The 15,884-nt window shown below is 35.1% G+C and overlaps 1 protein-coding gene across 1 annotated transcript in view; it reads left to right on the forward strand.

Annotated features, from left to right (window-relative positions):
• Positions 1-15,884, forward strand: part of CFAP47 (cilia and flagella associated protein 47) — a 271,684-nt gene that overhangs the window by 179,753 nt on the left and 76,047 nt on the right. The window contains exons 54-56 of the mRNA XM_029964748.1: positions 5,758-5,933; positions 8,222-8,329; positions 11,631-11,742. Of these exons, the coding sequence (XP_029820608.1) occupies positions 5,758-5,933; positions 8,222-8,329; positions 11,631-11,742 (396 nt within the window). The remainder of the gene's footprint in view (positions 1-5,757; positions 5,934-8,221; positions 8,330-11,630; positions 11,743-15,884) is intronic.

Raw genomic sequence — 15,884 nt, forward strand, 5'->3', positions numbered from 1 at the left:
TTCAAACAAGATGGAGCCTTCTAACCTCACCACATGAAATTTTCAATCCAGGACAGTTAATCTAAGTATTAATCCAGTATTAATCTAATAGGTTTAATAAATTAACTGTTGTAGCATTATGTGGACCAATAGAATTAGTTCAGGAACTAAATCTTGCACATTAATTCAGTGGCAGATATCAGAAGCAGCCCAGCTTTCTGCAGCCCAGAAAGCCAAGCATATCCTGGGCTGCATCCAAAGAAGTGTGGGCTGCAGGTTGAGGGAGGTGATTCTACCCCTTTACTCTGCTCTGATGAGATCCCATCTGGAGTGCTACATCCAGCTCTGGGGTCCCATCACAAGGAAGGACATTGACCTGTTGGAGTGAGTCCAGAGGAGGCCACTGAGATGATTAGAAGGATGAAGCACATCTCCTGTGAGAAAAGGTTGAGAGAACTGGGATTTTTCTGCCTGGAAAAGAGAAGGCTTTGGGGTCACCTAATTGTGGCCTTCCAGTGCATGAAGGGAGCCTACGAGAAAGATGGAGAGAGACTTTCTACAAGAGCCTGGAGTGACAGGACGAGGCAGAATGGCTTCAGACTGAAAGATTTAGATTAGATATCAGTAGGAAGTTCTTTGCTGTGAGTGTGGTGAGGCACTGATATGGGTTTGCCAGAGTAGTGGGTGCTCTGTGTCTGCAAGTTTTCAAGGCCAGGTTGGATGGAGCTCTGAGCAACCTGGTGAAGTGGAAGATGACCCTGCTCATGGCAGGGTTTTGGAACTAGGTGATCTCCAAGGTCTCTTCCAACCCAAACCATTCTGTGATTCTGTGACTTCCCCATTGATTCTCATAATGGACAAGATTAACTTATACTTTTTTAGTAGGCCTCTCTAAGCCAATTCAGCTTTGATAAGCCAGGTTACCCTATGTGGTGGCTTAGACAACTGAGCTGATCCCTGAAAGTTCCAACTTTCTGTATTGAGGTTGGCAAAAAGTAGCTGTAATTGATAATTTCTTCTTCTAACAGTGCTGGATCTGAAAAAGAAATCTGTCTGTGGTCTCAGGAGGGTGAAGAGTTATTGAGCTTCAGCCTCTATGGACTCAGAGGTTTTTTTGATTTCAAATTCAAAGAAATATTCATTAAGATGTAAGCATAGTTATTACTTTCTCAGTTGTGGGAATTTAGGATATTAATTTTATTTTGAGTCAGTCTGTATCCCTTGTCAGGTATATTTTTAATAGTTATCTTAATATAACGTTTGTCTTAGAATTCAGCTCATCTTTGGCACAATTTCTTCTGCCTATATTTGCATGGAAGTCTGTAAATGTGCATATTATTTAGTTCATTAGCTTTTCCTATATGTCTTACAAATTATTGCCATATCAGTTTGGTATATGTTTTTCAATGTGCATGTTTTCTTTTGGTGGAGCTGAGGATGCTATAGATAGCTTCAGTCACAGAATATAATGCTTTTTCAGTCCTCTCCTTTACTCCCATTTCAGAAAAATGTTTTTTGCAATCATCTCTTGCATTGTTTTCCCAGTTTGTTTGCGTGGTACCATGTCTGGTCCCCATTAAGAGGTTAACAGTGTAGTAATTTTTAGTCAGTGGTCTTAGAATTATTGTAATAACTTAAGAAATAATCATCTCTGTATTCTGTTTTAGGGCATTATTACTTAGGCACTAATGCACATTTCAGCTAAAAGAAATTCAATTTGGCCTGATTTTTCTATGTAAATTTATGTGTAAATTCAAGCCTGAAACTCATTGCCCTATTAGCCTCTGATATTAAATATCCTGTGCACATTTTTTCCTTCTACTTAGTTTCCTGTACTGCAATAGTAATAAGAATGGATTCCTTACTAAGCAAGTTTTACAAATATATAATTTACTTAAGGTGTTTAGTCCTAGATTTCAAGCAGTTCAATTTGCTGTTCTGATAGACTTCGCTGCTGATGAACAGTTGGTGCCTTTTTGAAAGCTGATATTTTTGTAAGGCAAAATATGCCAAGTAAAACGGGTAAATAAAGTATTGAAATAATGGCATTGCTGAGGTTCTCTGTCCTCATAACCCTGCCTGGAAAGGAGAGGGCTATCTTGGCAATTAATTTACTTCACATAGAGGGTAAAAAAAGAAAAAGGAGCTTGTACAGTGATGGAGGTGGTCCACTTCACAGAGATCTCCTCCATTGACTTAGGAGTGATGAGGAATCTTGAAGGACTCACCCCTCAAGAAATAGGAGGTTGGGACTTCCCTGTGTCTGAATGATCAAGGTGGGAAAGGCCCAGCTGAGTGCAGATGTGTGTGCCTGGGTTAGAAGTGTGTGTGGAGAGAAGTGATGAGGTGAGGTGTGTCTTGGAGGCACATTGCATCAATCAGTTCAAGAGCCAATACTGATTTCTAAAAGTGGTTTGACCAAACTGGACTGAGTTATGTTCAGCATGACCCTGAAACTCTGTCTTCAACTCTGCTGTTCAATTCACTTGAGCCTCTTTTGTTCCAAGAAACAGAAATGAGTAATGATGAGAATAAACCAGGAGGCTCTATCTTAACTCCTACTACTGACATATAGACACACTGATGGTTGAAAGCTCTGATCATTTTGAGAGAAGAGAGAAGCCCAAGATCTCTTTTTTCAGTAGTATTGCCACCATACCAAGTTCAGTAGCAACATTCCTACTTGTCACCAGGTGAGGCACAGAGAAAGAAGGCACTCATTACTGTTAGAAGAACAGTGATTTGGTCAAAGACCTGCAAAGGGAAAAATTTCTGTTGCATTATCTCACCAGGCCTATAAAAATAACTTTCTTGGTGCTTAACCTGACTTGAAATGAAAATTTGCTTCTATAGCAATAGTCTTGCAAACTCGGGAGCAAATACAGATGCTTTCACCTCCAGGTCTATGGATTTCATCACCTTAATGAAACTGTATTTTAATTGAAAACAACTCCTGTAAAGCATAAGAACTGTAGTTAGTCCCTTAGATGCTTTGGCTAGGTAGTGCTTTTATTGACACCTGCTGATGGTTAGAATAGGATTATTACTGAAATTGGAACACAGAGAGTTGTTATGCACAGTCATTGTAGAATGTGCCCATCTTTCTGTAAATTATCTTGTTGAACTTAGAAGAGATTATTTGATAGTTTGGTGTGGTGTACACTAACAAAATGTAAAATTGCATGTTATGGACTTAAATAATTAAGGTACAGTTGCTCAAGGAATGTTATAGAGGAAGGAATGATGAGAAAATCTTCGTTATAAACTATGTCACGAAAATATTTCAGAAAACACATATAATATCATAAGTGATCAGTTGTTGATTGTGAGCATCTTTTGAAACAAAGTCTGCTTTACAGAGTATTACACCTATGCATAGACTTAGGCTATTAGTGTAGGATGAAATGTAAGCAGTCAATTGTTTTTTCAAGTTCCACAGAGAATAAATGTTATCTGACATTTACGTTTCATTTTGTTTTACCTCATGAGATTATTTCAAATTACCTGCACAAGACAAGAAGTGAGGCACTGAAAGTTGTAAAGGAATAATAATACGACATGTTGCACAAAAGTGCTCGATTTTGGGCACTGGAAATCTTGTTACCAGAAACAGTTTGAGAAAAGAAATTAATTCTCTTCTTTTTTCAACTTTCACATTTTTTCTTTGTCAAATGTTTATAAAATCCACAACGCTGAAATGTGGAACTAAATTAATGAATATAAATGTGTTTGGAACTTACCTATGATGTTAGTCCTTGTCATTCTTTCTGATTAAATGGTACTTTCAAGAAAAATAATTCTCTTAGCAATTGCATGGGTGGTTTTTTATTTATTCTGGTACTATACCTCCATAAAAATCCATTAAGGTCTAGAAATGTAAAATATATATATAAATTCTACTGATAAATATACATCTACTCTTATTGCCATCTGTGAAATAGCAGATATTTGAAATGTGTATGGCAATTCCAGTAAAATTCCAGGGAAGTACATAATCTTAGGCATTCCTTTATACTGTCAAGAGAACACTGTTTTACATTTTGCAAACACTGGCAATATAAAATTTCCTTTCTGTACAAGATTACAAAGATTTCTTTGATAGTTACTGCTTTTTCCCTAAATCAGCTGCCCAATATTTCCTTTTTACTATAAAAGTATTTCTTCAACACAGCATCTAGATGTTTTACGATAAAATTGTTATGAAGCTTTTAGCAATAAAATGGTAGATAGATTTAGAAACTTGTTTACACCAGTAAAAACTATTAATCTGAGCTTTAAAGTATTTTATGGCAAATTTAAATCCCATTTTACGGATGCAAGGCACTTAAATGATTTAAATTGTTGGTATAATCTTGCCATCTGTAGAACATTAAATGTGTTTTATGTATGTTCCAGTAGTCATTGTCTATAAATGTAAATATATATAAATTTACGAAATCATAGGTAGACTTAGAGCAGTGTAAGGCAGCTCCATGTGGGGTCATAAAAGTATTTCATATTCATTTTTTATTGTATTATTATTTTTAATAGATATTTTATCTTTTCCTCCTCATATTACAATTTGAATTATTTACTTTTTACAAAAATGTACATAGAAAAATTGTGCTGTGAGAAACAAATCACTATACGTTAAAAAAAATCCCAAACCCATGAATTTTGAAATCAACTGCTTGGTTAGAGCAAAGGAAAGAGACCAAAATAGGGATAGACAGAAATATAGGTACAGAGAAATAAATACATTTCTTTCTTTTTGTATTTTGCCTATTTTCTATAGATGAATATATATGAACAGAACATACATGTATCTGTACATGTGAAGAGAATTGTAGGTATGCCTCCTGGATTATCGCAGTGTTCTTCATTAATATATTCCATCTGGCCTGTTTAAAGTGCAGTTTTTTGTAAAGTTTATTGATATTTGCACACACAGGGTACATAAAATGAATTTACACTATTTTTAACATTACAGTGAATAAGGGGGCCAGTGGAACCCTGCTGAAATGTAGGAGCTGTGCACAGTGAGCTGCTCCTGCCCAATTCCTGCTCATATTAAAGATGTTCCACATGTAAAGTGTACATATTTATCTAATGAGGCCATGCTTTGGCTCCTTTTATTATAGTAATTGGAATTTTATATGCATCTTTAATAGTATCCATGTCTTCCAGATGGTCAAGGAAAGACGACCCTTTCCTGAAGTGTTCATACACTTTAAACAAAGATATGGAGATCACCAGTGAGGGAAAGGGCCTAACAGAGTGAGAGAAGGAATATTTATTGTGATGGTGTTATTTTAATCTCAAGTGTTATGAAGTAATATATAAAGTAAGAGGAACAGATCCTGTAGAATTCAGCCTGAATAGTTTGCCAGCTTGCAAAATGGAGATTTTCAATTGTCTGTGCTTGGCTGTTGGGAGGTAACTTGGAGTTTTTACCTGGCTGGGATTACAGCAGACGAGCTTGAAAGATGTATTTTTGCAAGCCTTGGCCATGTCCTGGAAGGTGAAGAAGCTTGTTAGAATGGAGACTAGCCAAGAAGACTTAAACTATTCCTTGTTTATGGAATTAAAGAGTTTACAATTTGAAGGTTGTCTGAAATGTTTCTTGCTGCAACTTGTCTTTTTTTGGGTTACTTCAGACATCAGACAAAGGTGCAACCTGGATTTGCATAAATGTAAATGAAGATTAACCCTCTTACACTTGTTTGTGAAATATCTTTTACATATAATGGCTCATAATTAATTTGGGGTGTTTTGGTTTTTATTTTTTTTTCTTTCTAGGATTCTGTTGGAATTAATATTCCCATCACTAATCCTACAGATGAAAGGCTTGAGATCACTGTGGTGCTGGACAATCCAGGCCTTCATGGCCCAAACATTTTCGCTCTTATGCCCAAACAAACGTATTTTTATCACCTGGAGTTTTCACCAGTTTCTCTTGGCCTTTCCTATGGAAGGTGGGTTGTGAAGTTTTGATATCTGTGATTATGGCTGTTTTACTAATAAAGAGCTACTTTCACTGAAACCTCAGTCACTCGATGCAGATATTGCCCTAAAAAAACTCACAAAAGGTAATAAATAGAATTAAGAAAATTTCCAACTTTAAATATATTGTATCCCAAACAACACTTTTCCTCTGAAGGGAGATACATTATTGATAGGCAGTAGAATAACACTTGTTATTCTAGTTCACTAACATTTAGTGAACAATGTTCTAGAAACTTACTTAGTATTAGAAGCCCCCTCTGAAAATTTCAGATGAATTGCTAGTTTTGTAAGTTTGTAAGTTCTGTAAAGGGAATAACAAAATTTCATTTTTTTTTCTGAGAAGGAATGAAATTATAACAACATAACTAAAACCTGGTGAAGAAACCTATAACAGTCTTCACTTAAATCCATTTGCCTTCATAATCTTCCATTAATTAACAATGATCTACTAAATGAATATGGAGAGGTTTTAAATTACAAATTTTTCATCACATTAAAAATCCCAATGAAAGCATGCAGGTATGATAATTAGCAATATAAAGACAGATGACCTCTTTGTCTTAGTTTCAGCCAAACCAGTTCAGCAAGTAATTGAACAATGCAGAATTGCAATGCTTATTTTGTTGGAGTTTGGTTACCAAAGCATTATTTAGTTGAAGGGGTCATTGAAAAACAGTTCCCTGTTTTTCAATTATCTCAATTGACTGGCAAAAATATGGGGATGGAGAAGAGGGTGGGTAGTGATTTAAGAGGAGGGCAGAGACAGACGACCAGTGTTGAAAGTTTCAATATTTACAAAGTCAAAATCCATTCAGAGTTTTATTCTATTTGCTTGTATTGATTTTTCCAAAGATCAGAATAATGGCGGGTGCCACTGAGCCTTATAGCTTTCATGCAATACTGTTTTATAAAAATGAGTACTATTATCACTCTAGTATCTTCTTTTTTCTGTGAGAATTTATAGAAATTGTGCATTCTGATGCTGAAATGAGAATAGACCTCATTTTCCTTCATACCAGATAATATTTCTGGTATTTTTAAGTGCAGAACTTCCAAAGAATAAAATAAAGATTTTGTTTTAACTGGCAAAACTTTGGGCTCAGCTGAGTGGTAGGCTGGGCCTTAGGGGGATACGTGCAAAGACAACATAAAGCACACCCGGACACACTCAGTACAGTTATGCAGTATGGTTCTAGAAAAGTGTCTAATAACTCCTTTAAATTGCAATAGCTCCCAAGTTCTGCAGTTACAGCTGGACAGAGATACTTCCACATTACATCCACACTACTGCCTGGTGTTTCTGAAACCATGCTCTGTTTCCTTTGCTATGTTAGCAACTGGGAAGAACTGTTTGAAAAGTGACTGTGGCTGGTGTACCACTTCAAATAGTTCATTCTTTCCTAAGCTCTTTTATGCTTACTTTAAAAGCTCTGTTGGTGCAGAGAATTGTCTGGAACAATAAAGTCATGGAATATACATAGTTATCTATCATTTAGAAAAAGAAATCCTTAATGGGTCATGGTTTTGCACAGTGCTTTTTTTTGTAAGTTCTTATATGCTTCCAGTGCTTTGTTTTAATGTGATTATAACTCTGCTACTCAAAAAACCCCCAAGAAATAGAAGAGTAATTCTGCAGTAGGAAAGAACTGTTTTAGAATGTCTGTCACAAAAATATATTGCTGTACATATCTGACCTAGCAGCAAGCAATTTTCAGTCATGACAACTTTTGATTGTACATCAAAACAGTATATTGAATATTCCCTTGAAGCATATCCTTTTGTCATGCTGATAGAAATGTATCTATATCTATTCCTCAGTTTTCATCACTAGATTTGAAAAGGTTTTCCTTTTTAAAATTAGTGTATAGTATTTCTATTACTTTGCTCTCTAGGTTGAAAATGGCTAAGAAGAAAATTCTGTGACACTGAAATGAAATTAAAGTTTACTCTTTTAAGTTGAAATTTGTTGTAATTTTGATAAAAGAAAACAAACAAAAAACCCTAAGGAATAAACAACTTTTAATGCTAGAATTTAGGAAAGATTAAGAAGAGATTTTGTTGCATCAGTAATTCTAAATATTATTAGTTTTGGTAGCTGAATCCAAATACCAGCAAGAAGTGTTAGGGGAAACGTGGGAGCTAATTAGAGAATTCACTGTGTTGAATTCATTAGGTTTTTCCTGAATTTTAATCTGTATGTGTTTTTAATTGTCTGAACAAAAGCTGTGTCATATTAAGCTTATGTATCTGTTTTTAGTGTCGTATTCCAGTCCGATGTGGTTGGAGAGTTTTGGTATGCATTGAGGTTGATTGTAGAGAAGGCAAGCCCAACCAGCCTACCTGAAATAAAATGTGAGCTTGGAAAGTAAGTATGTAGTTCATAATGCTGGACTGGGTCACTTGTTTTAAGTATCGTGGAAAACATATGAAGAGTGTACATCAGAAAAGTCAGAATAGTGCTCTGTATGTACTGTAATAATTTGCAGATGATTTTCCTAGATATATGAGTAGGTAGGTAAAATTTTCCTTGCAGAAAAACAATTGAAATGAAATTGTAGCCTATATGTAAACTTCCTCTGAAGTCCTTATATAGACATCACTCTGAAAATACTGCAGAATGTAATCATCAAGATCCATAATTCAGAGTTCTGTAGGTTTGCTTTATTTTCTGTTTCTTTTCATCTTTCTGAACTGGGAGTATGCTGACAATCCTGCTTTACAAATGCTTCTATGGAAGTTAGCAATTTCTTTTAACCTCTCAAGAAATGGCAAAATAATACAACTTCTGACCTGCAGGTGCTGGGAATAGGCATTGGAACAATGAAAGAGTTAAGAAAATGAGCTACTTAGAGAAATGAACCCAATTATTACAATCCTTCAACAAAATTTCAGTTTACATTTTGACAGCATAATGCTCAGTTCTGACTTTAAAGACGGAAACCAGAACTTTCAGGATAAGGCTTTCAAGAATGTCAGAATTTCAGTAGTGCTATTCCTCCTATTACGTCCACTTACAAGTAGGTTCTGTGGACACAGTGCTCTTCTGAATGCTAAATTCCCCTTCTGTATGTCATATCTTTGACTAAATCTGTAGTTAAAATACTTTAAAGACTGAGTAAAAACTCTGTTACGACCACAGCATGAAATTTTACCTGATTAAATTTTTGTAAGCGAATATATTCAGCTGTTCAAATATGATGCACAGACTGGGGATAACTGACAATGTCTCTGTTACTCTGTTCTAAAGAAAAGAGGTTGTACTTTTTCCTGGTTTTTACTTTAAAATTCTGGGTTGGAGTAAAAGCCAGTTTTTCTCTTCTATGTTGGCTGATGCTATTAGGAGTTAGAAACTACTTAAAATCTTTTCATTCAGACAACCTGGCATTCATAATTTTCTCTGGCATGCACTACCTGTGAACTGCATGCACAAATGGTCTGGCTGAGAACAGAAAGTCATCCCTTCCTACTGCAAGTAAATTGTATGTTGGAAAAGATAAGCTCCATTGTCTACAACTCTTGACTGTCAAAACTGATCTCAAACTCCTTGAATCCCATATTTTATATTTTCAAATGAGATTTCTTTTTGCCTTACAAGTACCTGCATGTTGAAATTCCAATGCGTAAATCTGTTTCTATTGTGTCAACAACATAATGTCATCAGCACTTTTCTTGAAGCGCAAAGTGTTGTAGAATGGGAGTCAGTGATGGCATTGAGGTTAAAGTTAAATTACTGAGAATTGCTCTGCCTGCTGAAAAGGTTCACTGTGAAGTCAAGTGAATTGGCTGCATTAATGTATGGTGAATATGTAAAGTCAATGCAGGTAGACATCTATGTTTTGTCTGTTTAAGAAAAGTATCAATTTGTTTTGTTTCGAATGGTGTACCTCCTTGCTAGGTACCCAGAGATGTGAACTGTAAATGTCATCAAATGTTTGAAGAATTTCTGGTTGGTGAAGATTTGTACTTCTTTAGGAGACTAACTTCCATTCTACCACCTTTTCCTTGAATGCAGAAGAAACATTAGCATATGTCATATCCTTCTAAGAATAATGTTTTTTCATCGTGGGCTGGCTGAATTATCTTTTCAATTGACCTGAAAATTTAAAAAATTTATGTCTTTTCAAGGACACCTTGAACATCACCTGGAACTGGATTAGGAGCCAAGAACCCATGGGTACACAGAATCAGTTTCTAACCAATTCTTGAAAGAGAAAAGAAAAAGATTCTGACAGTTTCTTTTAATACTTCTTCAGATTCCTTAACATTCTGGGATTACCACAGTCAGATCTGCTTTTTGTTTCTGTCAAGGCAGATTTAACACATCCTTTAGCATACGTTTCTAAGCAGGGAAACCTCCTCCATGATATTCTTCATTTTCATTTATCCAACCTGTTATGGGCTCCACAGTGAAGTCACTGAAGGTGAATCAGTTGAGTGATGTTCACAGTGGTCTTGAATTTACTGCCACATGGAACAACTTTTTCCAGCATAACCACGATAGTCAATCTGTGTGAGGTGGCAGGTGCTCTTAATGGATTTTGGTCACTTGAAGAACCTCTAACAGTCAAGTAGTTGCTTACTGAAATTTGAAATATTCCAACCTAGTTTTCCCTTTGACAAAGTATTACATATGAAAGACACTAGACAAAAAAAATAACAGATTGAGATGGTAAATGTGACAAATGGGAATTATCAAGTCAATCTGAAGTTCTTTTGTGAAAGTTTCCTGGTATTTCTCCACTCTTTGCTGTGGAGATCTCAGTGATACAGTGCTTTGACAGTTAGTCAGAAACAGGTCTGCTACTCACTGCTGGGGATTTACGTCACTGCATATGTTGGAAGGAGCCCACCTGTGCACAGGTTTTAGGGTTCGAAGTTACAGCATAAAGCTTGACTGAAATATCTCCTGAATGTTGCTTTTTATATTTTCTTTTTCCTTACTGATTTAGCTATGATTAATCAACTCATTTTTTCCAGAGAATAAATATGAGGAGTAATCTGGCAGTTGACCCGCCACAGCTTTGACTAGTGGGAATATCCGTTAGGTAGATAAATTATAGCAAAACCAATATATGTATCTCATTTTTCAAACTTTTCTCATTTACTGTTTTCACTGATTCACCTTGAATCTCTTTTCTCTGTCCCTTGGTGTTCTAACAAGGATGTGATTTATGGTCATATAAGTTTGTTAAAGGCAGAAAAATATTGAGAGTCTTATAAATTGTTATTAAAATTGTGCTCCCTACCCTATTGAAAGTATCTCATGTTTATTCTTTAATTAGAAAATAAAATAAATAGAGGACCAGCTAATTTAAACAGAACACTTATGCAATCAGCATACTCCAATCTTTGTTCTGGGAGAGTAAAAATACTCATTAAAATACATAATATACATGTGTAACATAATGATTCTATGATTATACTGTAATGGTATAAAATTAATTGTTAAATGAATTTAGAATTTATTGTTATTAATAATGATTATTAATATTAATTAATGTTATTAAATGTGTCCACACTAGTGGGGGAATAGTAATGTGAAAAAAATAAGTCTTATTCTTAAAATTACTAATTTTTCAAGAAATAAAAAGAACTATGAATAATGAAATGCAATGGAAGAAGCTTTGTAATTAGTTGTCATCGTGTATATATTTTTTTTTTTCCAGATGGGCTCGTCTATACATACCTCTTTTTAATTCTACTCATCAACCTCTGGAGCTAGAAATTGTTAACAGCAATCCTAGGAATTTTTCAATTGAGTCTGACATAGGACACTCTGTAAGTAAGATTTCTGTGCTTTCACAAAAGTTATAGAAGAGAGCCACCTTTTCAAAACAAATTGAATTGTGTATTGTACTGTAGGTTCAGAATATACAATCTTTTCGACATTATAGGTATTTATTCTAGAGATTTTATAGCTTAAAGATAAAAATAATTAAACTTGAAAGGCAACTTGAGCTGAAGTACAGATGTTTTTTCCCCTGGAATGCTTCGTCAAATGATTTTGAGCAGGACTGAAGGGTAGGTTGCAAATAATTCAGGAGATATTAGAAGAAGAAGAAGAAGAAGAAGAAGAAGTTGTAAACAAAACAGCTGATTAGAAGCTTCTTAGAAGTATCTAAGAGTCAACAGGATAACTAGATAAATATTTAGATTAGTAGATGAAATGTTAATGGAAGAATATAAGAATGTCTCATAGTCATGGCAGTTATAAGTGACTTGCAGGGCCTATGAATAATAATTTGATCAATGTAGCCACAAATAAACTTCAAGCAAATACCTAGAATAATTTCATTCTCTGAACTCACAGTTACTCTGAGAATGGTTTCTATTGAGGAAATCTTCACCCTCTTACTGTTATGTACACTGCTTTTTCCTTCTCCGTTACAGAAGTTTCTCTATCTTGCTGCCTAGCATTTATGTCTTTTCCAGGCCTAGGAGTTGTATAGATTGGCTCAGATTTCATAGTTTTGTTGAGACTGGCTAGAGTTCTAGGTGAGTGGAGTTCAGAAAAATATTTGTTATTGACCATTGATTGTGAGTTATTAGTACAGGCCCTATAAAAAACTCTTTGGATATTAACAATTAATTCTATGAAATATGTCTCCTTTTACTGTTGGGGAGATGAGAAAAGGGAGGACAGATGCACAGAAACTCTGGGTTAGGGGAACCTCTGTCATGAATGAGTGGTGTCGAGTGCATCTGTCACAACCTCAGATTAGGATGTGAATTTGGAACTTTTAATATGAAAAAAAAAAAAAGGAAGAAACCTGTTATGGGCAGGAGAAAAATGGCAGTTACACCTTTTCTAGACATGAAAAAGGTAGTACAGGGAAGACATACAGCAGAGATGGTTTGTCCCTTCCAACCCAAATTATCCTATGATTTAATGAGTCTATTTCCGCAAACTGGTATGGGGGTAGAGAGAGAGGGGAGAAATATTGTAGTAAGATCCTAAAATAAAGCTGAGAAGATACAAAATGGATTGTATGGAGAAAAAAGAGGAATGCCGTAAAGTGATAACGTGCAGTTTTGGCTTTCAGAAACTAAACAGCTTTCAGCCTTAAATATGTCAGTACAACCAGACCAAATGTTCTTAAAAGGGACTGTGAAGATAGCAGCTAAAGGGGATCACACTTATTTACTGAACCGTCATATATATTGCAACATAAGATTCCATTAAATTAAAAGTATAAAACATGAAGTGTTCATTTTAGTCTTTTATGTCATGCATATTATCACATCTTCATACACTGTGTTAAATCTCAACGAGTGCTATTACTAATAATTTCATCAATTGTTATTTGAATAGGAGCTAAGAAACATGGATGCAAACTATATTAATTGTCTGGGAGTATTATATATGGCACAGAAGTGAATTAGATTTAATTATAGTGACTTTTGGCTGCTGCAAATTGTTTGTTACCTTGTGCAGGAAGTTAAAAACAAAAATCTTCTCCTTTCATCTTTCTTAATTTATCACCAGAGATTCACAGATCACCAAAAACTGTATTGCATTGTTTAGGAAAAGACACATTCGTCATTAACTGCAGTAGTTTTCTTTCTTTTCTTTTCAATAGAATCCTCAGTGCTGTATATCATTTATGGATTGAATTCTGAAATGTTCTTTGTTAATGATGGTTCTTCCAGTTAAAGGGTAGCTTTGGTGAATTTGCTATATGCATCTACCTAATATTTATTTCATGTATCAGGTATCATGATCTGGAGATCATCTAATCCAACTCCCCCTGCTAAAGCAGGTTCACCTAGAGCAGGATACACAGGGTCATGTCCAGGCAGTTTCTGAATATTTCCGGAGATGGAGACTCCACAGTTTCTCTGGGCAGCCTGTCACAGTGTTCGGTTACCTTCACACTAAAGAAGCTTTTCCTCATATTCAGATGGAACTTGCTGTGCCCATTGTCCCTTGCCCCATCACTGGACAGCACTGGAAAGAGTTTGGCCCCATCCTCTTGACATTGCCCCTTAATATACTTATATACATTGATGAGATCCTCTCTCAGTTGTCTCTTCTCCAGACTGAACAGGGCCAGCTCAGTCTCTCCTCATGAGACAGATGCTCCAGACCCTTCATCATCTTTGTAGTCTCCTCTGAACTCTCTCTGGTAGTTCCTTATCTTTCTTGAGCTGGGGAGCCTGGAACTGGACATGGCAGTCTGGATGTGAATTTGATTCTCCTGAATATGTTTCATCCTAGATTTAGTCCATCCACACAGCAGTGCATTCCAACTTCCAGAAGATTGCTCCTTGTTCTTGTAAACCATAACCTGTGTTTCAGGTATTAGTTTACATTAATGTCTGTTTCAAAGCCTTTTTTGTGTGTAGAACTCATTTCCCATCTTAATTATTCAAGTTTCTGCTCCCTTTAAACCAAATAATGATTTCTTGTCAGCAGAAAGATTCTGATTTGCACAATCCTTAGATTAAATACAACAATAAAGAGCAAGTTTTTAGATCAATAGATTGAAGGTCAGAGTGTCCAATGTAAGATTGATAATATTTGAAGACAGTAGAGTCAGGTGAGTAATTTTAATATTTCATATAACTTTCTGTATTTGTTTTTATGTCATCTAAGATGTCTTGAATATAGTGACCTGTCAGAAAATGTCTCAAATGGACTTTATCAGTCACTGGGTTATGTTAGATAAGTCAGATTCAACAGTGCTATCAAACAAAATTTTTTCCTCCCTAGAGATATTTGCCTAAAATTAATAACCAAAATTTTTACTAATATTTCAGAATTTAAACAAATTCAAATATATATGTCATACTTCCATGTGTGGGGAATTTTGTTCCAGTTTCAATTTGGGACGGAAGGCATTACTGAAATACCACAAGGGATTATTTTCTGTAGATCTGATTCAACTTCAAGTACTGACATCATTAATAATGGGCTTTCCTGAGGTCCAGTTGGATTAGGCTCAAGTATTCCTGAACTTCAAGATGCATAAGGAAGTCACAATGAAGTTCGAAGGCTTTAAATCTCTTGTCAGCTCCATGTAAATTAGAAGCAGCTCCATAAACCTCTTTGTAAACTGTTAATAATGAGAAAAGTATGCTTTTCTTATTAATGGCTTTGCGATTGTATCCTAAAATGGCTTTAAATGGAATAGACCATCTTGGTTTTCTTTCAAGAATTTGATAAAAGCTTTCAAGGATTCTCTTTTAATGTAATTTGGGTTTTCATATATTTTTTTCCTTTTATGTAGGTGGTTTTGTTTTTTTTTTTAACAGGCTATACCTAATTTTTGTTTCACTTCTTGTCAACCTTAAATAAGCTTGTCAAGCTTAATAACTTTATAAATACTGTCAAATTATCTAAAGTTGGAATAAAAATGAACTCACATAAGTATACTGTAGAACTCCTAGCTTGTTTTTCATTTGCATATGGGGCATTATGAGTTTCTGGGGGAACAATCATTGGAATGTTGAGTTTTGTGTTTCTGTCCTGACAGCAGTTTTCTTTGTTTTTAGTTAAGAAGGACTCATGTTCAGCATTTAACAGCTGAAAATTCTCAATCGTCAATCATACTATGTTCTCCAATTTAATACTTTTCCTTCTTGTAAATACATTGGCATATTTCAAATGTGTGTGTATTGTATTGTTACACACATATATTTATCATGTACCGAAAAGTCTTACAAATGGGATCATCTTTATTGCCAAAAAGAAACATACTTTGACTGTAAGTCTTCAGTTTGCTATTCTCCTGGCTTATAACCATCCTAAACCTTTTTCATGAAGCTTTGTTCCATCCTGATTGACTTTGAAACTCAATTTTTATTGAGGAAAAATAACAAAGAAGGGGTGTCAGAGAGGGGTGCAATCTCTGTGTACAAGCTTTAGTATTTTCTTAATGGCCATGAGTATTGTTTTGTACAGAGTAAAGAACAGAGAA

This window comes from Manacus vitellinus, unplaced genomic scaffold, assembly GCF_001715985.3.
Source record: "Manacus vitellinus isolate BGI_N305 unplaced genomic scaffold, ASM171598v3 scaffold_7_pilon, whole genome shotgun sequence".
In the NCBI taxonomy this organism is placed as follows: Eukaryota; Metazoa; Chordata; class Aves; order Passeriformes; family Pipridae; genus Manacus; species Manacus vitellinus.